Source organism: Lynx canadensis, chromosome B1 (genome assembly GCF_007474595.2).
Source record: "Lynx canadensis isolate LIC74 chromosome B1, mLynCan4.pri.v2, whole genome shotgun sequence".
NCBI lineage: Eukaryota > Metazoa > Chordata > Mammalia > Carnivora > Felidae > Lynx > Lynx canadensis.
In genome coordinates, this window is record NC_044306.2 from 35,221,733 (window position 1) to 35,244,770 (window position 23,038).

At 41.8% G+C, this 23,038-nt stretch overlaps 1 protein-coding gene across 5 annotated transcripts in view; it reads right to left on the minus strand.

The window, feature by feature from the left end:
* PPP3CC (protein phosphatase 3 catalytic subunit gamma) overlaps positions 1 to 11,116 on the minus strand; it is a 104,046-nt gene extending 92,930 nt beyond the window's left edge. For 3 of the 5 annotated variants that reach the window (XM_030312415.1, XM_032592844.1, XM_030312414.1), the window contains exon 1: positions 10,817 to 11,116. In XM_030312415.1, coding sequence (XP_030168275.1) covers positions 10,817 to 10,865 — 49 coding nt within the window. In that variant the 5' untranslated portion in view covers positions 10,866 to 11,116. The remainder of the gene's footprint in view (positions 1 to 10,816) is intronic. The other 2 variants (XM_032592845.1, XM_032592843.1) reach the window with 1 other exon arrangement.
* Positions 11,117 to 23,038: the final 11,922 nt, after the last annotated feature.

Below are 23,038 nucleotides of genomic sequence, written 5' to 3' on the forward strand. Positions count from 1 at the left end.
AGGTACTATGCTTTACATACAATAGGGGAGGGGCAGAGAGGGAGACACAGAATCAATCCAAAGCAAGCTCCAGGCTCTGAGCGGTCAGCACAGAGCCCGTCGTGGGGCTCAAACTCATGAACCGCGAGATCATGACCTGAGTCAAAGTCAGACACTCAACTGACTGAGCCACCCAAGTGCCCCCTGTTATCACTCATTTTAAACTCAAAGCAAGGAAGGGCACCTGGGTGGCTCAGTCAGCTAGGCATCTGACTCTTGATTTTGGTTCAGGTCATGATCTCAAGGTTCATGAGTTTGAGTCCCACATCGGGGCTCCACTCTAACACTGCAGAGAATGCTGGGGATTCTCTCTCTCCCTTTCTCTCCCTGCCCCTTCCTCTGCTCGCTCTGTCTCTCAAAATAAATAAACTTAAAGAAAAATAGTAATAGAGGCACCTGGGTGGCCCAGTCGGTTAAGCGTCAGACTTCAGCTCAGGTCATGATCTCACGGTTCATGGGTTTGAGCCCCGCGTTGGGCTCTATGCTGACAGTTCAGAGTCTGGAGCCTGCTTCAGATTCTGTGTCTCCCTCTCTCTCTGCCCCTCCCCTGCTCATTCTGTCTCTCTCTCTCTCTCTCTCTCTCTCAAAAATAAATAAACATTTTAAAAATTCTTTTTAAAAATAATAAACTTCAAGCAAGGAAAATAAATAAAAAAGTATCAGAGCTAGTAATTAGCAGAGGCTGTGCCCTTTTCTACACTACCTTCCATAAAATAAGCTTCTTAAGCTTTCACTTACTTAAACATTTACTAAGCATTTATGTGCTAGGCACTGTATCCAGCATTAATAATGCACAGTTCTTGCCCTTGAAGAGAATAGTTTAATGTAAATAAATAACAAAAATATTTAGAGAAATTTGAAAAGCAATGAGACTGTTCATAGGAGCAATATCTAACCCTTCATATATATATATATATTTTTTATATATACATATATGTACACAAATATATGTACACATACATATATGAACCCAAAGCAGGGCTCAAACTCAATAACTTGCGAGATCATGACCTGAGCCAAAATCAAGAGTCAGACGCAGGGCACCTGGGTGGCTCAGTTGGTTGAGCGACCCACTTCCACTCAGGTCATGATCTCCTGGTTCATGAGTTCCAGCATCACATTGGGCTTGCTGCTGTCAGGCTGTCAGTGCAGAGCCTGCTTCAGATCCTCTGTCCCCCTCTCTCTGTCCCTCCCCTGCTTGTGCTCTCCCCAGAAATAAATAAATATTAAAAAAAGAAAACGAGTCGGATACTTAACAAACTGAGCCACCCAGGGGCCCCAGTATCTAACCCTTCTAATGATGATGATAGCAGCTAACATACATCGAGCACTTACTAGGCCCCTATCACTGTTTGTGGAGTTTATTTAATCCTTACAACTATCCTGTAAAGTGGGTTATATTATCCCTTTTCTTCAGATAGAGAAACTGAGCAAAAACAAGATTAAGTGACTGGTCCAAGGTCATAATGCTACTAAAAGACGCAGCATTTGAATCCAAGTATGTCTGACTTCCAAGCCCGTGTTCTAAAAACCATTATTCTAGACAGCCTCTTAGTAAAAGAGAAAACGCTTCTCAGATGTCCTCTTAACTAAATCTTGAAAGAGAAATAGGAGCTGGTCAAGTTGGGGCACAAGATTCTATATAAAAATAATACAAAGAACCCATTCACAGATATAAAATTTCATGGCATTCTAGGGACCACAAGCAGTAGTAAAGTTTGGGAACAGGGGTATGAAATGAGAGGAGAAAGTAACACACAGTTTAGCATGAGGGGAACTATAGATCAACAGAGTTTAGAGTTCATTCTGTGGGCAGAACAGGCTCATGAAGGATTTCAAGCATAAGAATAATCCTTTACATTATCTACAGATCATGATGGCAATATGGACATTAGATTAAATAGCCCTAGCACAAGGCTACTGCAATGGTATAAACAAGAAGTCAGAGAGGGAGATGAAGTAGAAGGCTATGTACAAACCAAAAGTCCATAGAACTGAGTCTGGAAGAACTGGATGTGAAGTGCAAGGGACAGGACAGGATCTGGCCTGACTCCCAGGCTTGTCATCTGAGCCAGTGACTAAATGGGTAAGTGGTGTGATTAACAGGGATGGGGAAATACACTTAGAAAATCCTTTCTATCTCCTCTGCTTATTAGTGCTTTTGAATATTTGTTTTATCCCTATGCCACCTTTTCCCACTTTTTTCATAATCTCTTCAATAAAATTAAAACAGGTCTCACTTTCCACTATTTCTATTTGTACGATGTTTCAATTGTCTATAATTCTTTTAATTTTTTTAATGCTTTATTTACTTTTGAGAGAGAGACAGAGTACAAGTGGGAAAGGGGCAGAGAGAGAGGGACACACAGAATCCGAAGCAGGCTCCAGGCTCTGAGCTGTCAGCACAGAGCCCAGCCCGGGGCTTGAACTCACAAACCGTGAGATCATGACCTGAGCCGAAGTCAGACACTCAACTGACTGAGCCCCCAGGCGCCCCTCAATTACCTATAATTCTGAGTTACATTTATAAGCCAATTAAGCTTTGGGTTTTTAAAAACATATAGCCATCAAAATAATCTTGCTATTCCCTTAATAGAATCACCATCAATTGCCCTAGTAGTTTTCAGCTATCTCTCTTCCTCTTTTTTGTTTTACCTCTTTCAATTCTTTGAGGTTTCTAGTTTTACCCACCCTGTCTACTCCTTAATCAAATACACTTTGTTTTTCTCCATCCTCATTTCTGCATGTTTTTCCAAACCCTATGTAACTGCAATAACCTCTTGTTCTGCTAAAGAAGTTACCTCTACTTCACATCAGGTATAATATACTTTAAAATTTTCTTCTTTTAAGCTTTCCCTAAGACACTACTGAATCCTCAAATACGATGGTAGCCTTTCCGAAGCCCTTCTCTCCCCAACTTTGTATTTTGAAAAACTGAAATCCTATAAGAAAGTAAAAGATTAGGGGTACCTGGCTGGTTCAGTGGGTGGAGTGTGCAACTCTTGATTTTTTGTGAGTTGTGAGTTCAAGGCCGCGCTGGGTGTAGAGATTACTTAAAAATAAAATCTTGGGGCGCCTGGATGGCGTTTGAGACCCATGTCGGGCTCTACGCTGGGGGCACAGAACCTGCTTGGGATTCTTTGTCTGCTTGGGACTCTCAGTCTCCCTCTCCCTCTGCCCCACCCCCTGTTCAAACTCGGGCTTTCTCCCTCTCTCTCAAAACAAATAAATAAAAGCTTTTTAAAAATTTAATTAACACCTTAAAAAAAAAAGTAAAAGAATAGTTAAATGAATACACATTTGCTCCTTACCTTTTCAACATGGTGAACATTTTGCTACTTTTACTCTCTCTCAACAAATACATAATTTTTTTTTCTGAACCATTTGAAAGCAAATTGCTGACATCATGACATTTCAACGTAAATACTACATCAGGTATTGGCTAAGAATAAGAACATTCTCCTTTATAAGCACAATACCATTATCATCAGATCCAGACATTTAACACTGACATGTTATTATCTATTATATACTCCATATTCAAATTTCCTCAGTTGTCTCCAAAATGGCCTGTACAGCTTTTTATTTTCCCAATCCAGGCTTGGCAATATACTTGTCATTTCTCTTTCATTTTCTTTCGTCTATAATAGTCTCTCTGCCTTTTATATTTTTTATCACCTTGACATTTTCGAAGAGTTCAGACCAGTTGTTTTAGAGAAATCCCACAAACTGGATTTGTCTGATTGTTTATTATAACTTGATCCAGATTAAACATTTTTAGCAAGGATTATATAGGTAATTGTTGAATAAATTCTTAAATTGTCTCCCAGTATTTATTTCATTTGTTTCAGTCTGTTGGGCTAACACTGTCTAGACTGCACAAAATCTCATGAATTGTTCACATTCAATAAATCTAATAATGATCATAGAAAATGCACATTGCCTTCGCCAGCTTATATAGCATATCTTTCTGTCACCAGTCTAGAGATCTAGTTACCAAGTTGTACGCTTTTCTAATAATAAAGACTCAAGAAACAAATTTCTTGATAAAAATCTAGTTTGTATCAAATAAATAAAACTAAAAGTACTCTGTGCATGTATCTGAATAATTAGGTAGATTATAAAAATACCTAAGTCAGATACAACCAAGGATGAGTTGAAATTTTTACATCTCAGTTTTGCAATTTAAAATGCGGCTAAGGGGCACCTGAGTGGCTCAGTTGGCTAAGTGTCTGACTTTGGCTCAGGTTATGATCTCGCTCTATGTGAATTTGAGCCCCACATCAGGCTCTGCACTGGTAATGCAGAGCCTGCTTGGGATTCTCTCTCCCTCTTTCTCTCTGCCCCTTCCCCACATGTGCTTGCTCTCTCTCTCTCAAAATAAACTTAAAAAAAATAATAAAATGCAGCTAAAATTTAACATGAAAACTTTAAAACAGAGTATAATAGTCTATTAATGATTGCACCAAAGGATGATAATGATTACCAGACACCCCTTTATTTCCATTAGTCCTTCCAATTAAGTAGCAGCAAAGCTCCAAAATGACTACAAATACCAAGAATTAGCTGAACAATTTTGTCTCTCATAGATATGTCTAAAAATTATTTTTTTTCCCAAAATGTTACTTTAATGGTAAGGTATTTTATTACCAAATACCACTTCAGAAAGGTTTTCAATTAATTCTTTAATTCATCTTAACTACTGAATCCTTAGCATTTTTCACTCAAATGATCCAAAAGCTTTATTTATTTATTTATTTATTTATTTATTTATTTATTTGAGAGAAAGACAGAGTGGGAGCAGAGGAGGGGCAGAGAGAGAAGGAGACAGAATCCAAAGCAGGCTCCAAGCTCTGAGCTGTCAGCACAGTCCAACGCAGGGCTCAAACTCACAAACCACAAGATAATGACCTGAGCTGAAGTCGGATGCTTAACCAACTGAGCCACCCAGATGCCCCAATGTTTATTTTTGAGAGAGAGCGCACACAGGCACGAGCAGGGGAGGGGCAGAGAGACGGGGTGGACAGAGGATCCAAAGCAGGTTCCATGCTGACAGCAGGGAGCCCGATGCAGCTTGAACTCATGAACCACGAGATCACAACCTGAGCTGACGTCAACGCTTAACCAACTGAGATAACCAGGTGCCCCCCAAAACATTTAAGTTTTATTTATTTATTTTGAGAGTGGGAAAGGAGCAGAGAAAGAGGAAGAAAGAGAATGCCAAGCAGAGAGAGAGGGAGAGAGAGAATCCCAGATGTCCCCAAAAACATTTTTTTAACTTTACTAAAAGTGGTAATATGTTGCTTTATAGAAGAAAGATTTATTACCACATGTGTTATAAATAAAGCTTTAATCACAACCATTAACATACAGGTAAGAAAGAACACCTTATTCCTGCTCAAAAAAGATTTAAGCGTTTACATTAAGATGTCCTTTCCAAGGTTTGAGACTTCCACTGAGAGGTATGAAACTCAAATAGCATAGATTTCCAGTGTTTAAATGTTGTGGTGGCTTGTTAATTACAATGGTAAACTAAGTATAACTTAAATGGTGTTGACAAATTCAACAGATATGTACTATATGACTTGACCACATTAAATATTTATACTTAAAAATGTTTCTTCTAGGTTGGCACTGTATCAAATGATTGAAAATACAAAGGACCAAAATATGAATACAAGCACTTTCAAACCGTTTTCATATTGGTTGAGATCATCATGAGTATTTAGGTAAAATTACAATATTTGTGTTAAAATAATATGAAACATTTGCCAAGTACAAGCTTTAATATATGTGATCCATTCTTCTTTGAATTCAAAATACACTAGCAGATAGAAATACATGAAAAGTATTAAGAGAACTTGTTTCTGCAGGGAAGGAATATAACACCTTTGTTTTCTTCCCTTTCTGCCTTTCAAATGTTATAATAAGCAGGATTGAGCTTACATTGAAAAGAAAAAACTTGGCGGGTGCCTGGGTGGCTCAGTTAAGCATCCGACTCTTGATTCTGGCTCAGGGCATGATTTCACAATTCAGAGATCAAGCCTCTTGTCAGGCTCTGTGCTGACAGTATGGAGCCTGCTTAGGATTCTCTCTCTCCCTCTCTGCCCCTCCCCTGCTCACCCATGTGCACATGATCTCTGTCTTTCAAAATAAGTAAATAAACTTAAAAACAAAAACAAAAACAAAAAAACCTTAGTAAATCCATTCTCCTAATAAAAATAAAATAAAATTTAAAAAAAGGCAAGGGAAGACAAAGAGATGTGGAAATAAATGAGGAATAGGTACCAGAAACTGAAACAGGGTTCAGGGTATACCTGAGAAAACAGCAATTTCTGTCCATAACTATTCTTAAAATCCTGTAAGAAAACCATAGCCACACTATTCCAATTGGCAGGATATTAAAGAAACAGTAGCCTCCAGTATGTGCTACCAAGGACACAATTCTTTCTGTGAATATACAATATACTTGAATTCCAAATGAATGGGAGCAATATATCAGCATCTTATTGAAAAGAAGTCAGACTTTTCTGTAAAACACCATTTGGCCACCAACAATGGATTCTCCACATCTGTCATGTAATTCCTGGTGAAATTTCCTTGCTGCTTCTGAAAAGATTCAGCCTAGGGGAAAAAACTGTTTTTATAACAATCACTGTCAAAGAAAAAAATTCCCTCAAACAGGAAAAGAAACTTGGAAACCGGAAGAAAAAAAAAAAATCAAGCTGAAAGATTTTCACAATTCAGTCATTTGAGTTTCTGGGGTTTTCTGCTCTCGATACCAGTCACCAGGAGTGATACCCCAATGCATATGGACTATTCTAGAGACACTCAGAACTGTTACTTTAAAAATTAAAAAAAAGGGGTGCCTGGGTGGCTCAGTTGGTTAGGCGTCCAACTTTGGCTCAGGTCACGATCTCACGGTTTGTGGGTTCGGGTCCCACGTCAGACTCTGTGCTAACAGTTCAGAGACTGAGCCTCCTTTGGATTCTGCATCTCCCTCTCTCTCTGCTCCTCCCCAACTCACGCTCTTTGTCTCTCTCTCAAAAATGAATAAACATTGGGGCACCTGGGTGGCTCAGTCGGTTGAGTGTCTGACTTTGGCTCAGGTCATGATCTCACAGTTCATGAGTTCGAGCCCCGCATTGGGCTCTGTGCTGACAGCTCAGAGCCTGGAGTCTGCTTCAGATTCTGTGTCTCCCTCTCTCGCTGTGCCCCTCCCTCATTCATGCTCTGTCTCTCTTTCTCTCATGAGTAAATACAACATTAAAAAAAATTTAGATCCAGACACCTTCAACTGCTAGGGAAGAAACCAGCTGTCAAGAAAGTACTAGGCAGAACTGTACTGGTCTCTCTTCACTTTCTTTCACATGGGACTCCACCCAGACAGATACCCTCTAAACTGTAAGAGAGAATGGGGCACCTGCCTGGCTCAGTCAGTACAGCATGGGACTTTTGATCACGGTGTTGCAAGTTTGAGCCCCACATTGGGTATAGAGATTATTTGAAAATAAAACCTTAAAAAATAAAATAAAATAATAAATTATAGAAGAGATATTTTCAGTTTTCTAACTTATAATTTCATATACTTTCTAATTCTGGTGTTTTTCAAATGTTAACGATTTCTCTACCTACCACTTCTGTAGAAACTGATTTATTATCAAACTACTATCATGTTTCATAATACTACCTTGTCTTTATTTATTTTGAGAGAGCTTATTTATTTATTTTGAGAGAGCGAGAGAGCGTGCAAGCGAGCAGAGGAAGGGCAGAGAGAGAGGGGGCAGAGAGAATCCCAAGCAGGCTCCACTCAGTCAGTGCAGAGCCTGACAAAGGGCTTGAACTGGCAATCTGTGAGATCACGACCTGCGGCGAAACCAAGAGTCAGACACTTAAGCTACTGAGCCACCCAGGGGCCCCCATAATACTACCTTGTCTTAAGCTTTTCACGTCAGTTATATCATTTGCATGGCTCAGATGCCTGACGAAGAAGGTATCATTAACCCTACTATGCAGATGAGATTGTAGAAAAAAGAGAGAGAGAGAGAAAGTTTCAAGGTTACAAGTAAGTTCCAGAGACAGTAAAATCTAGGTTTTTCTGATGATCAGCCTAGTCCTTCATTTTAGGAAAGTTGCTTTTCAAAGGACACTTAAAATACTAATCACTCCCTCCTGCCTACCCACTCTTCTCCAAGATTTGTTCAAACAAAACAATTAAGTAGACTTTTAAGTTAACAGGAAATGACAGAACCAAAAATAACTCTGGTGTGGTCTCACCTCTGAAAAAGATTTCCAGCTGTGAATAACTGCAGACAACTCTGGCCAGGCAGGATAACATCCTATCAGGATTTAGTACCCAGTACAATGGATCTTAGCTATATTATACATACAGTGACACCTTACTTTCTTAGAACAAACCTCAACTATTTCAAACTCTGGAAAACCCAGAAAAAAAGCAACATAAGTCACGGAGAAGCCAAAATTGCTGTGGTCAAGTTCTTACACTAAAGTGTTTGGTTGTTTTTTTTTTTTTTAATGTTTATTTGTTTATTTTGAGAGAGAGAGAGAGAGAGAGAGCGAGCTCAAGCCAGGAAGTGTCACAGAGAGAAGTAGAGAGAGAGAATCCCAAGCAGAGCTCCAAGCTCACCTCGGAATGCTACGAGGGGCTCGATCTCACCACCTCAGAAGAGTCAGCTGCTTAAAGACTGAGCCACCCAGGTGCCCCACACTAAAGTTTTTATATACAAGATAAATCCATACATTTCTAAGGGCTTGAAATCACTATATTTCATTTATTTAAGACTAATCTTATAAGTATACAACATGCATTAATTTATAAGTTCGCCAAAAACCAAACTTAAATGATACAGACTATGAGGGTGTTTTCTTAACTATGAGCACGCCTAGCACTAAGACGGCACCTGCCTTTTAACTATGTTTTATTTTACTTTACTTTTATATTTTAAGGGTCTAAGAGGGTTATTTTAACATCTCTTTTATATCTTATGATGGAAATTACATGCAACAATGGCGATCAGAATTTGATAATACCTGAAGGTTTGAGGACTGCCACTAAGCTTCGCTCAGATCCTATTTATTCTGACTTGACACACAATTCTGGTTTATCTGGTTTCCCTGCCTACTTCAGCTTAGAAACAGATTAGAAGGGCATATTTTGACAGATAGAAAACAGTCCTGGAGGAGATAAACTAAAAACAGACAAAAGCATTAAATGGTATAGCAGTAAGGAGTCATTTTGGTACAGGAAGAAACTGCCAACACCCTTATTCGGCAGAATGCACCAGCCATGTTAAAAGCACAGGACAGAAATGAATGTACACACCTGACCTTGATTCATCAAAAAAGGTTATGTTTAGCATATTCTTTATCTTAAGAGAAGATTTATACTTTTTATGGGTTATATGCTATATAAACTGACATTAAAATGGTCAAAATATTTAACAGTTAAAGGGCTGTCAGTTATATGAACAATTCACTTAGATCCTTAATAAAACCAAACAAACTGACAAATCTCAAAAACCCATTACCTTTACTAAACATTATGTAGTGTATGTTTATGATCATCACTTATGCTCCTGGCTTTTTAGAGGGGAAGAAACTAAGTTACACACTAGAATTATGTAGTGTAGAAAATCAACATTTATGATGATTCATGTTTTAGGGGAGAGAAAAATCTAAGTTAAACGCTAAAATTCTCCCCCTTCACTGAACATTCAAGAGACTTTTCCACTTAAAAAATATATGCATTCTTGTCACCAATCTTAGTTTCCTTTCTCCTTCTAATTACCAAAATGAAAAAATAAGAGCATTTTAATAGTATTCCCCTCTTACAGCTAACCCCTTTATCCAGAAGCCACTAACACGGCTTGTCGAGGTATACGCCCTTCTTATAAAATCGTGCTATCAAACTGATTGTTAAAACTCGGGCGAGAAGAGTTGTAGTTAAGTGTTAACGCTAAACAAAAGTGCATAAATTAGTGGTTATGTTTAAACCAGTATTCTTAGTTTAAGAATAGAAACAACAATGTAAAATCCCACAAGTATTAGTAAGGAACAGTTTAGTTTTGGTTAGACCTCTGAATCAGAGAACATCCTTCTCCAAGTCTCTTTGGCCAAAAAATAAAACACCAACATCATGTCAAGAGATCTGTGAATCCCTTTCACACATTCCCAAATGGATTTTTTTGTATTTATTTCACCACACTGTTTCTTTTAGTAACAACAGTGACTTGTGATGATCTCTAGAAAGTGGGCCAAAAGGTACGCGTAAACGTCCTTTAAAAAAGGTGGGGGAGGGGCGAGATAATCAGATCCTAAAGACGGGGAGCGGAGCGGCTGAAGATCTGACTTGGAAGAATCTGCTAAAGTCCCTGCCCACGCCACTCTAGATGGCTTCACCAGATACAAGACGAGAAAAAAGGAATTGTTTCTTTTTTAAAAAGATGGGGATCCTGGCCCTTTGGGGTGGTGGCAGAAGAAATCCCCACCCCACCTGCAAGTCCAGCTCGACCGGAGATAAATCAGCAATCTCCAGCAAACTAAGGGTCAAGGCGCAACAGAAAATGCCCGGGGCCCCGCGGGTAGGGGATCCCCCTCCTCTGTCCCATAGCCCCTCCAGGTCCTCCTCCTCCCGGACGGAAGCAGCCTGGGTCGCCGCCGCCCTCCCTCCTCGGCTCTCCCCCTCCGTTCTCCCGCCACCGCCCGGCCGAGGGCCGTTTCCCGCGGGTGGACGAGGAGGGCCCAGCCCGCCCAGCACCTTTGATGACGCGTTCGGTGGTGGAGAGGTGGAAGTTCCTCCCAGACATGGTCCCCTCAGCCTCCTCCCGGCGCCAGGCGACCGCCGGACGTGCACCTCCGCCTTCGGGTCCAGCAGTCTCAGCTCCCCGGGACCAGTCAGCCCGCCGTGACCCGGCCCCGGCCCCTCCGGGAGGCTCAGGCACCAGAAAGAGGTGGCCGCGGCAGCCTGGCCTCAGAACCCCACTGACAAGATGCTAGCCCACTGGCCGCTCCCTCCTGAGGCGCCGAGTCCCGAGCACACCGGGCTAAGGGAGGCAACCGGGGCGGCCGCGGCTGCTCGCGGCCCGGGCCCGCGTGCGCGCGCGCGCGCCGCCGCACGCCGCGCTCCCAACTTCCCGGCGGCCCGTGCGCGCGCGCCGCCGCTTTGCCGAAGCCCAACGCGCGGTCCCGCTGCCCTGGCCGAGGCGGCCACCTAACTTCCCGGCCCCTCCCCCCCAGTCGTTGTCGACCCCACTCCTGAGGCCCGAGGGCTCCGCGGGCGCTCTCCGCGCTCGCGTGCTTCCTTTCTCCCCTCCTGCTTCCAACGGTCCGTCTTCCCTTCTCCTCAGCCTGCCCTCCCCGCAGCTGACTCCATCTGGGCTGCCTGCCGCTGCCCGGACCTGCAGCACCTAACACCAGCCCCGGGTCCTGCACGGAAAGCCGCAGCGAAGCAGCAGCCATCTTGTGCCCCGGCCGCAGCGACCCAGCAGCAGCTCGGTGGAGGTGCGAACCTCACCCTGGGCCCACCTTGCCGAGAGCCCTTGTCTTCCCAGACATTCCCCACGGGAGGCCTCTCTCTTTTTCTTCTGGTCTTCCGCCCACTCTGTCTGTGGGAGTCCCTAACAATTTGACCACGCTCCTTCCCATAGTTTATCCTCCCCCGATTCATCAAACCCATTTGAGACCTGATTTCAGTTTTCACATTTGTTGAGTGCAGTTAGTATTGTAAGAAGTACGTTCGTGTCCATGCCAGTTCCAGTCCAGGACGGTGGGGGTGGGGGGGGGGAACTCAGATTCCAAGTGGCCTGAGACCCTACGAGGCTCGGTGGCCTCCTCACTTCCTTGCCACCTCTAACAGAAGGGAGGGCAGCCGCTCCAGGGAGCCCCTGAGCCAGACCTCCACTGTGCAAGGAACTGACCTTATAATTATGCTCTGCGTGTCCCCTACTCTGCTAGAAGCAACACCTCTTCCCCTTTGACACAGTGACACAGTACCTGTTTGCCCTGCTCATGCTTACTGTGGAACACGATGGGCAAGTCTCTAGAGTCTTAATAATCTAGCGCATCTCTGGGTTAAAAACCGACCTTTTCTTTCCTTACATTGTAAGTCTAGAGTAGAAACTATGACTGCCTTCCCTCACTGAGTATAGCTTCCAGCAAGATCAAAAATATTTTGAGTTTAGCAATGATAATGCAATATTGAAACCGAGATACAAGAAACAGAGTCAAACCAGTCTTAACAGTTATAATGGTGGCCAATAAGTCATTTGTGGTTATACACATTTAAGTTAAATAGAATTAAAAATTTGAATATTCAGTTCCTCAAGTGCATTTCAAGCGCTCAATAACTCTGTGGCTAGTGGCTACCCTATTGGACATGGTAGCATAGTACATTTCCATCATAGCACAAAGTCTTTTTGGACAGCCTCTAACTAAAAGATTATAAGGGTTAAAGCCTAAATCTCCATTAATATAGATTTATGTATTGGGAGGAGATCTGGGGGGTATACATTGGAGGCATCCCTTGAATTATGCCTGGCAGTTTTGACCTAAGTCCATTCATAGCAACCCCAACAAGGTAGGAGCACTTTGGAAGCTGGATTTAATTTAGTACTGTTTTCTTGGGTCTTGACTTAAGGTTTTCACCCACGAGAATTGTTCAGATATCCTGAGGAAGTTCTTCATTTAAGAAGTAATGAGTGGGGCCCCTTGGTGGCTCAGGTAGTTAGGCGTCCAACTCTTGGTTTCAGCTCAGATCATTTTTTTTAATTTTTATTTTTTTTAAGCCATCTTTTTAATTGTTAAAAAATGTTTATTTATTTTTTAGAGAGAGAGAGAGCACAAGCAGGGAAGGGGCAGAGAGAGAATACTAAACAGCTCTGTCCTGTTAGTGCAGAGCCTGATTTGGGGCTCAAACTCACCAACCCTGAGATCATGTCCTGAACCAAAATCAAGAATTGGACACTTAACCAACTGAGCCACCCAGGCACTCCTCCGCTCAGGTTATGATCTCATGGTTCATGGGTTCAAGCCCTGTGTCGGGCTCTGTACTACAGCAATGGAGCCTACTTGTGATTCTCTCTCCCTCTCTCTGCCCCTTCACCGCACACTCTCTCTCTCTCAAAATAAATAAACAAAAACCTTAAGAAAAAAAAAGTTGGAGCGCCTAGGTGGCTCAGTCAGTTAAGTGTGTGACTTAGCTCAGGTCATGATCTCATGGTTTGTGGGTTCGAGCCCTCCGTCAGGCTCCAAGCTGATGGTGTGGAGCCTGCTTGGGATTCTCTCTCTCTCCCCCTCTCTGTCCACCCCTCCCCCACTTGTGCTTTCTCTTTCTCTCAAAATAAATAAACTTTTAAAAAATCATTAAAAAGAAAGTAATGAGAACACCACACTTCTGTCAAACAGAGCAAATCTTTAAAGGTCAAAACTAAAGTGGTGCCTGCAGCATAGTAGAGGCTAAAATTCATCTGAAGAACATAGCTAAAAAACAAAAAATGGTAAGAAAACATTGCAAACCAATGTGAAGAGATGGATTTTTCAATAATAATAATAGTAGTAGTGGAAAAGTTACCATTTGGATCTCAAGTTGGAGCCACTCCATAATATCAAAATAAAGTGAATCTTGTTTAAAGAGTTACGTCGAGGGGCGCCTGGGTGGCGCAGTCGGTTAAGCGTCCGACTTCAGCCAGGTCACGATCTCGCGGTCCGTGAGTTCGAGCCCCGCGTCAGGCTCTGGGCTGATGGCTTGGAGCCTGGAGCCTGTTTCAGATTCTGTGTCTCCCTCTCTCTCTGCCCCTCCCCTGTTCATGCTCTGTCTCTCTCTGTCCCAAAAATAAATAAAAAATGTTAAAAAAAAAATAAATAAAGAGTTACGTCGAAGGGCGCCTGGGTGGCTCAATTGGCTAACTCTTGGTTTATGGCTCAGGTCCTGATCTCACAGCCCCATGTGGGACTCTGCACTAAGGTGGAGCCGGCTTGGGATTCTCTCTCTCTGCCCTCTCCCCCTGCTTGTGCGCTCTCTCTCTCTCTACACCTCTCTCAAAAACAGATAAATAAACATTTTTAAAAGAGAAAGAATCTTTAAAAAAAAAATAGTTACATGCAAAAGTAAAAGAAAAAAACCTGGAAGAAAATGAAGAAGTTATCCTACTTGGTTGATTGGCGTAACTCCAGAGCTAATAGATGCCAACAGATACTGATGCTCCCTCCCCCCATTTATCAGATCAAAAACAACTTAGTTAATTCAGATAAGGACTTTCTAAGCTCAGAAGTACTGAAAGGAATCACAAAGGAATGTTACGTTTGACTACTTGAAAAAGATAAACACAATTAAAAGGCACAAAAGCAGGAAGATATTTGCATCTCGGAAGTCAAGATAAAGAACTTTCACTATTCAAAAGAAGAACTCTACAAGTATGGGTAAAGGCCATAAGCAAAGAGTTTATAAAAGAATAAACATTAAAAATGTTCAACTTCAGAAGAAATTAAAAAAATCAATTTAAAACAAGATGCCATTTTTCACATAGCAAATAGGAAAACATTTTGAAAAGGTGACACTGTTAGCAGAATTACAAATTAGCACAACTTCTCTAGAAAGGGATTTGTCAGTATCAATAAAGAAGAGATTACATATGGCCAATGAAAAGATTCTGTCAACATCATTTGTCATCAAAAAAATGTAAAATAGGCCATATTGAGATACCACTTCACTAGCCTACTAGAGTAATTGAAACTAAAGATTCTCAATACTGGGGTGTCTGGCTGGCTCAGTCGGTAGACCATGTGACTTTTGATCTCAAGGTCAGGAGTTAAAGCCCTTTAAAAATAAACAAATAAAATACAGCAGTGTTTTTTTTAAAAAAACTATTTATTTAAGTAATCTCTACACCCGACATGGTGCTTGAACTCATGACCCCAAAATCAAGCATCGCATACTTTTCAGACTGAGCCAGCCAGGTGCCCCACCAAAAAAAGACTCTCAGTGCCAAGTGTTGGGCAAGGGTGAGAGCAACTGCAACTTTCCCACGTTACTGATGGGAAAGTAAAATGCTATACCTACTTTGGAAAACCATTGGGAAGTTTCTTATAAAGTTAAATATACACCTACTCTATGACTCAGTAATTCTGTTCTTAGGTGTTTTACCTGACAGCAGTGATTATTCAAACAATGAAATACTACTCAGCTAATAAAAGAAATAATTACTGGTACATACAACAATATGGATGAATCTCAAAAACATTGTGGGGAACAAAAGAAGCGAGATACAAAATAAGACATACTATATTATTTCATTTGCATAGGAAAATGGTTAAACGAAATATGATATCGGATGGAACATGTTTTAAGAAAAACCAACATATTTAAAAAATTTGGGGGGAGTGCCTGGGTGGCTCAGTCGGTGACTTCGGCTCAGGTTATGATCTGGCGGTTCATGAGTTCAAGCCCCGCATTGGCCTCTGTGCTGACAGCTCGGAGCCTGGAGCCTGTTTCAGATCTTGTGTCTCCCTCTCTCTCTGAGCCTCCTCCACTCGCACTCTCTCTCTCTCAAAAATAAATAAACATTAAAAAAAATGAAAAAAATTTTTTTTGTTATCTGTACATTGCATGTGGGACTCGTACTCACAACCCCCGGGATCAAGAGTGGCATGCTCCTCTGACGGAGCCAGCCAGGCACCCCCAAAAAACAGCATATTTTAGACTACAAAGATATTTGATATGAGAAAAGCCTCAGGAAATAATAGAATATAATAATGTACAGTATGGACCCCCTTTGTTAACAAACAAGCAAATGTATGCATAAAAAGGCTAGAAGGAAATATTTGTTCGTTCAATAAACATTAATCAAATGCCAACTGTGCCTGCTGGCCCTATGCTAGGCTGTAGGATACAGTGATGAACTAAAATTGACACAGTTCAAACCCTCACGGAGCATTGTTTGTTGTGGAAAAGAATGTTAATAGTAGCCATCTCTGGGTAGTGTGACTTAGGAGAAGGGTGGCTTAGGCGAAACAAATGAACAATAATTTCTGCATTTTACAAATTGTCTATGCTGAGGAAGTATTACTTTATAACTAGGTGAAAATAAAGAGCTCTTTTCTTTCAAAGACCTATTGTCCTGGCCTATTTCCAGTAGTGTTACATACTCATTTGGGGGATTTTCTGACAGATTTCTCTGATCAGAGCCACTCAATGAAAATATGAAAAGAAACTCTAAGCTCCTTCCCAAATAATTTTTTTAAATAAATGAGATTCAAGCTTATTGGTAGTGGTGATGCTTTTTTTTAGTCATGACATTAAGAGTTTCCAGCAACAATTGAATGTTCTATTTCATTCAGTTTGTACACCCATTCACCTGGCCAGGGTATGTGGTATTTTTATCTAACTAGCAAATCTGGTTCTCTTTCTTTTTGCTTTCTGCATTGGTTATGATTGACTATTAGAAATCACCAAGATCCAGGGTCCCTGGGTGGGTGGCTCAGTTGGTTAAGCATCTAACTTCAGCCCAGGTCATGATCTCACAGTTTGTGAGTTTGAGCCCCACATCCAGCTCTGTGCTGACAGCTCAGAGCCTGGAGCCTGCCTCGAATTCTGTGTCTTCCTCTCTCTCTGTTCATCATCTGTTCATGCTCTGTTTCTCTCTCTCTCCTTCAAAAATAAAAACATTAAAAAAAATTTTTTTTAGAAATCACCAAGATCCATGTGTAATTGGCATTTCTACTAATCTCTTCAAATCTAGGTTTCCATTTTACAGAGCTTGTGAGATTTGGTGTATTTCCTTATGAAACTCCCAAGGCACTTCATAAATCTTAATGACCAGCCCTTCTGAGAAATAATTATTAATGCTTTCAATTTAACAAATGTACAGGGAATCCTAGTTTCCATTGTTGTATAAAAGTAACCTGGTTTCAGTTTTGATTTGTATGAAGCCATTAAATATTAAACTTCTGTGTTAAATGCAGGTAAGAGAACTATAGAATTTTTTTTTTTAATTAGAGTAAAATGAAGGTTTCTAAAATGGCTACACAAGGGTGCCTAAGTGGCTCCGTCAGTTGAGTGTCCAAATTCAGCTCAGGTCATGATCTCTTAGTTCATGGTTTCGAGCCCTGCATGAGGCTCTGTGCTGACAGCTCAGAGCCTGGAGCCTGCTTCGGATTCTCTACCTCTCTCTCTGCCCCTCCTCCACTCATGCTCTGTCTCTCTCTTTCTCTCAAAAATAAATAAACATTAAAAAATATTTCAAATGTCTACACAGAAAAGGTCTTTTATGGTGTATACTTCCTAAATTTATATGAAAAGCACTGGATAATTTTTTTAAAGCAGTCTCTATGCCCAATGGGGGCTCAACCTGAGATCAAAAATTGCATGCTCTACCGACTGAGCCAGCCAGACACCCCAGTTAGTAATACATATGGTATAGACATCATATACTGTATTATATTTAATTCATATCTTCCTGAGTATGCTAAGTTTCGATTAAATTACCTTGGTGTGGAAACTCCACAGTCTTGATGTCTAAAAAAATTAGTGAATCAAAAAATATATATATTTATATATTTTGTAATGGAAAAAACACAGTCCAAAGCAACATCCTACTAATTATGATAGCCTGATATCAAATTAGGAATCCCTCTAGACAGTTGTAAGTAAAATCTCATGAAAGTTCTGCCGGCTGTGAAATGTGTAATATGTATTCATAGGTTGATATTCAGCCCATTTTGGGGGGCAGTATGCAAACGTCTTAGCAGTGGTCTTCCTGGACCAAGGTCTCCCTTGGTCTTCCTGGGAGACTCCAACACTGTGAGAACTGTGATGTGACAAGGAGCCCCAAAGCTGCCATCATTCCCTATTACTTTTGTTTACATCATTACAAAGCAGGAGATAATGGTAATAGTCATTATTGGCTACATAATACAATCGTCTAGGAGAGCGGAATTTAATACCTCTCTCACATCTGGGCCCCACAAGGGAAATGACACTGACATTCATCAAGTCACTTGTGCCAGAAATGTAGAATGGGCGGGCTGTTGGAGGAGGAGGCAAGATCCCTCACAGGACATACCCTGTCAACTGATGCCCTCTACAGTCCATTTTGCCACACAACAAATCTTCCCAAACTGAAAACATAAATCTGATTTATGTCATTCCTCTGCCTGAAACCCTCAAGTGCTTCTTCCGTTCTCCAAAGTGGCCTGTCTCTTTGAACTCAGCTCCAACCTCATTCCCTATGGCTGCTGAAGTTCAAACATGGTGGCCTTGTTTATACTGTATATACTAGATTTATACAAACTGGCCTCACACAGACCAAGCTCCTTTCTGTCCCAGAGCTGTTGCATTTGCCATCTCTTTTGCTTAGAACATTCTCACAAAGCTGCCTCTTCATTGTTTATGGCCAGCTCAAATGTCTCCTCTGATTATGGCTAGCTCTAATGCCCCTCCTCTGATCACTGTGCTAACTAAAGCTAGGGCACCCCCACCACTCTCTTACCTCATTACCCTAATTTACCTGTAGCACTTGTTTCTTTGGGTCTACCCTCACTCCTTAAGGGAAGCGCCTTCTTCTGTCTGTTCACTGGCACTGCCATTGTCATTGCTGTGTCTGGCATGAAGTCGGAGCTCAGTAATTTGTTGAATGGGCGGATATCTTATTCTTGCCTGGAGCAGAAGTTCTTTTTTATTTTTTGAAGCTTATTTATTTTGAGGGAGAGAGACAGAGAGCAAGCGGGGGAGGAGCAGAGAGAGGGAGAGACAGAATCCCAAGCAGGTTCTGTGCTGTCAGCATAAAACCTGATGTGGGGCTTGAACTCACAAACTGTGAGATCATGACCTGAGCCGAGATCAAGAGTCAGACGCTTAACTGACTGAGCCGCTCAGGCACCCCTGTAGCAGAAGGTCTTAACCTGTGGTGCAAGGCTTTCAAATCATTCCTTCCCAACTGTAAATGAAATTAAGGGTTCGAGTACATTTGCAAGTGCTTTTGGGAGTGTGTGAGAGAAATGTTGGAAAACCTTTATTTTTCAGATTCTCAGAGGAATCCAAACAGCAAAATGTTAATTACCACTGGTATAGAGTTATAATTTATAAAGCACTTTTTCATACGTTTAGTTCTCATTCCATCTATGGAGATAGATAGGATAGAAATGGTAGTTTCTACTTGACAGATAAAGGCATTGAGGTGCAGTTCACATAGCTGGTCAATAAGAGAATGACAAATCCATTCTTTTGGCCTAAACATCTTGTGCTCTTTCACGTGAAGACAAAGACAGAATCCAGAATCCTGGGCTAGTAGTTTTGCATTCATTCTTGCTCATCTTCATTGGCTTTAAAAAGCACCAAACTTAACACTTTTTTAAAGACTTCCTTATTTAAACTAGCATATGAGGCTGCATTAAAATTTTCAATGAAAAATTATTACCATCAGCTAGATCAAGGCAGTTTTCAGGGAAAATTTTAATGTATGAACCAAGGAATGCAAAATAGTTTTCTGCTAGGCTAAGTAGAGCATAATTAGGAAAATCAGTTTGCAGGAATAAATATAACAACCCTTAAAATCAAATGAAAACAATGTTGAGATCTCTAATGTTTCAATTTTATCTACTCTTTTAGTTATGATACACAATTGAACCATCTATCTTGAAAAATCAGTTTAATCTAATTTTTTTTTAATCAGTTATTCCAGGGGCACCTGGCTGGCTCTATCCATAGAGCATGTGACTCTAATCTCAGGGTTGTGAGTTCAAGCCCCATTTTGGGTGTGGAGCCTACTGGAAAAAAAAAAGTCAGTTTTTCTAGAAAAAAGGCAAATCTGCATTAAAATTTTTTTCAACGTTAATTTATTTTTGAGAGACAGAGAGACAGAACACAAGCGGGGGAGGGGCAGAGAGAGAGGGAGACACAGAATCCGAAGCAGGCTCCAGGCTCCGAGCTGTCAGCACAGAGCTTGATGCAGGGCTCGAACCCACAAACTGTGAGATCATGACCTGAGCCGAAGTCAGACACTCAACCAACTAAGCCACCCAGGTGCCCCGGGAAAATCTGAATTTAATCTCTTTTCTGCTCACGCAATTTTCAAGAGAAGGGGTGGGGATGTGGAAACTACATTATTTGGAGAATTAATACAAAATGTTTAAACTATGTGAATTTAGCAGCCTGAGAGAGTTCTTCTCAGGGGCCACGTCTCTACGATGCAACCAGCCACTGGCTTCAAAAGAGCTTGTTTTATTAACCCCAAGAAGTTATAGAAAACATGCCACTTGAAAGAATTTCCTATTCTGGGAAGATACACTAGATCAAAGAGACTTTTTTCCCTCCTCTCTAGCATCTGTAATTAAAGACCTAAACCTTTATTTTAAGCAACAATAACAAGAAGCCTTTATTGAATTAGTTGTTTCCCTTAAAACACACAGGGTTAACATCATGTTTGGCAGGAATTTTCATTTAACCGGCTTGGGTGTCATTCTTAGATTTTGTTGCATTTTAACGGTTAGTCAAGCAGAACACCGTTCTTCCCCTGGGCCCTGCCCTGCTCTGTGTCCAGTCTCTGCTTTCCGGGCAGGCTGAGCACAGCGCAGGACTCAAGCAGGACACCCCATCTTCCATGTTGGCAGCCATGGAAGGGAGAAGACCAAACCTGCAGCTAGCAGCAGCAGCAGCAGCATCGTGGTAGCAGACAACCACCACCAAAGTATCCAGATTTTCTCTGGTGAAGGCCAGTTCTGGGAAGATGTGCTCTGGGATTTGAGAGCATCACCTGGGCAGCTTCAGTGCCTTCTAGCTGTGGCAGTGGACACCAAGGGAGATGGTAGTGTGGCTGTGACAACCACTGGGGCAGCATCTTCGTTTAAGACAAAGATCAGAGCTGGCTCACAGGCCCCCGGAGTGGCCGCCGCATCGTGGCCGGCAAGTTCTGTCTTTACCTCCCAGCCCAATGGCACTTTGTAGGGCCCCATCTTGTAAACAGGAATGCAGTTGTAGTGAAGGATTTCCAGTCATTCAGTGGGGGTGTACAATGCCAGTGGAGAGTTCCTTTTCAAGTTTGGCTCCCGTGGGAGTAGCTGTGGACCCCAGAGGGACTGTGGCTGATCCAAGCATTCGACAGCTCCTTCTGCTCCTAGATCAACAAGACTGCAGAACCAGTGCAGGGGCCATCGGGATAGGCACTGGCCACATGGTGGTGGCTTCGGCTGATGATCACTGATTTAAGACCTAGTAGCTACATCGGGGTCCTGCCTGGCTCCAAGGGATGGAGGTAGGGGTGGCCAGTCAAGAGGGTCTGGCCAGGAGGTGGGCCAGACCCGGCAGCACTGAATGTGGGCTGCACATGTGTCCGGTGCCTTCCCCTTCCTGCCTCCCAACACCGGGGTTGCACTTGTCGTATTCGATTCTTGCTTCGGTGACAGAGTGGGCCTGGACTGTGGTCCAAGGATGTGTGCAGAGCTTTACCACCCTACCCACCCCGTCCCCTCAGTCCGCATCCTTCTCCCCAGCCTGGGGCCAGAACAGCCTCTTACTCTCTGGTTGTCTCCCTACCACCCTGTACACACTGACAGAGACAGCAGTACCCCACTCCTCATATTAAATGTGCACACACAGAAAACCAAATGCAGGGCAATAGGTATTTTAAGAGCGCATCTCACAGTTACAATTACTCATCAAAGAGGTCTTGTCAGGGGTCTCCAATAAGAATTGCCTGATGGCTTCTAGGATGTGTATAGTCTTTGTAAAAATCCTTATGGATTATTGCCTGAGTTTATTCTTAGTGTTCCAAAACAACTATAAACAAACCACAGACAGAGAAAAAAATCGAGAGCCCAGTGGAAGAAAGAACTACTTCTTGGCTTGTGATTGCCAGAGTCAGAACACTTTTGGGTTATTCCTTAACTGTAATTGATGCTACCATCACGGAATCCCACCTACTGCCAGGGTCAAAGATTGCTGTTATACAGGGTGGATAGTCTCTGTTAACTTCCTTCCTTCATTTAAAACAAACCGTGAGTGGGGGCACCTGGGTGGCTTATTTGCTAAGCATCCAACTCTTGATTTCTGCTTAGGTCATGATCTCACAGTTAGTTCATGAGATTAAGCCCCACGTCAAGCTCCATGCTGACAGGGCAGAGCCTGCTTGGGATTCTTTCTCTCCTCCCTCTCAAAAATTGTTTAAATAAACATTACAAAAATTCTAGGTGAAAATAAATAAAAATAAACCATGATGGGTTCCTGGCTGGGCCCGGTGAGTGGAGAATGAAACTCCTGATCTTGAGGATGTGAGTTCAAGTTCCATGTTGGGTGTGGAGCTTACTCAAACAATTACAAAACAAAAAAACAACCACGAATGGGCATCTGGCAAGAAGGTGCTGTGATGTTGGTAAGAAAAATGATTTTTTTGACCAGCAGTTCTAAACATACTTAGCCAAAGGCCGATAAGGACCTATGAATCTTTTCCAACCACTAATATTTTTTGCTGTAAATGGAATGTTAATCCATTTTATTCCCGAAGGATGAAAGGGATTCACTTCTGCTGGTATTTGAACCTATCATTCTTCATAAGTTTAGGTATTTCACACTAAAGCATTAAGAATAAAAAAAAAAAATCTTAAAAAAAAAAGAATAAAAGTCTTTAAAACAGATGAGCATTGGGGGATCTGGCTGGCTGAGCATATGACTCTTGATCTCGGGATTGTAGGCTGAGCCCCATGTTGGGTGTAGAGATTACTTAAAACGCTTTGTCCACATTTGGTGTCTCTATTATTTCTTAAAGGGGGCTTTGCTCAGGTCACATCTCAGCATCACTGCATGATAAAGAGTGTGCTTCTAGAAGCAAGGCAATAGAAAAGCATTTACCTTCCACCAAAAAATGTCCAAATGGCCCTAGCTGGTTAAGAACATTACAAAGATGGTCTAATATCTAACTTTTAACCTCCCTGAGGACTTGTTTACTCTGCTTAGCTCTGTTCCACCTGGTCACAAATTCATCTCTCAAACTTG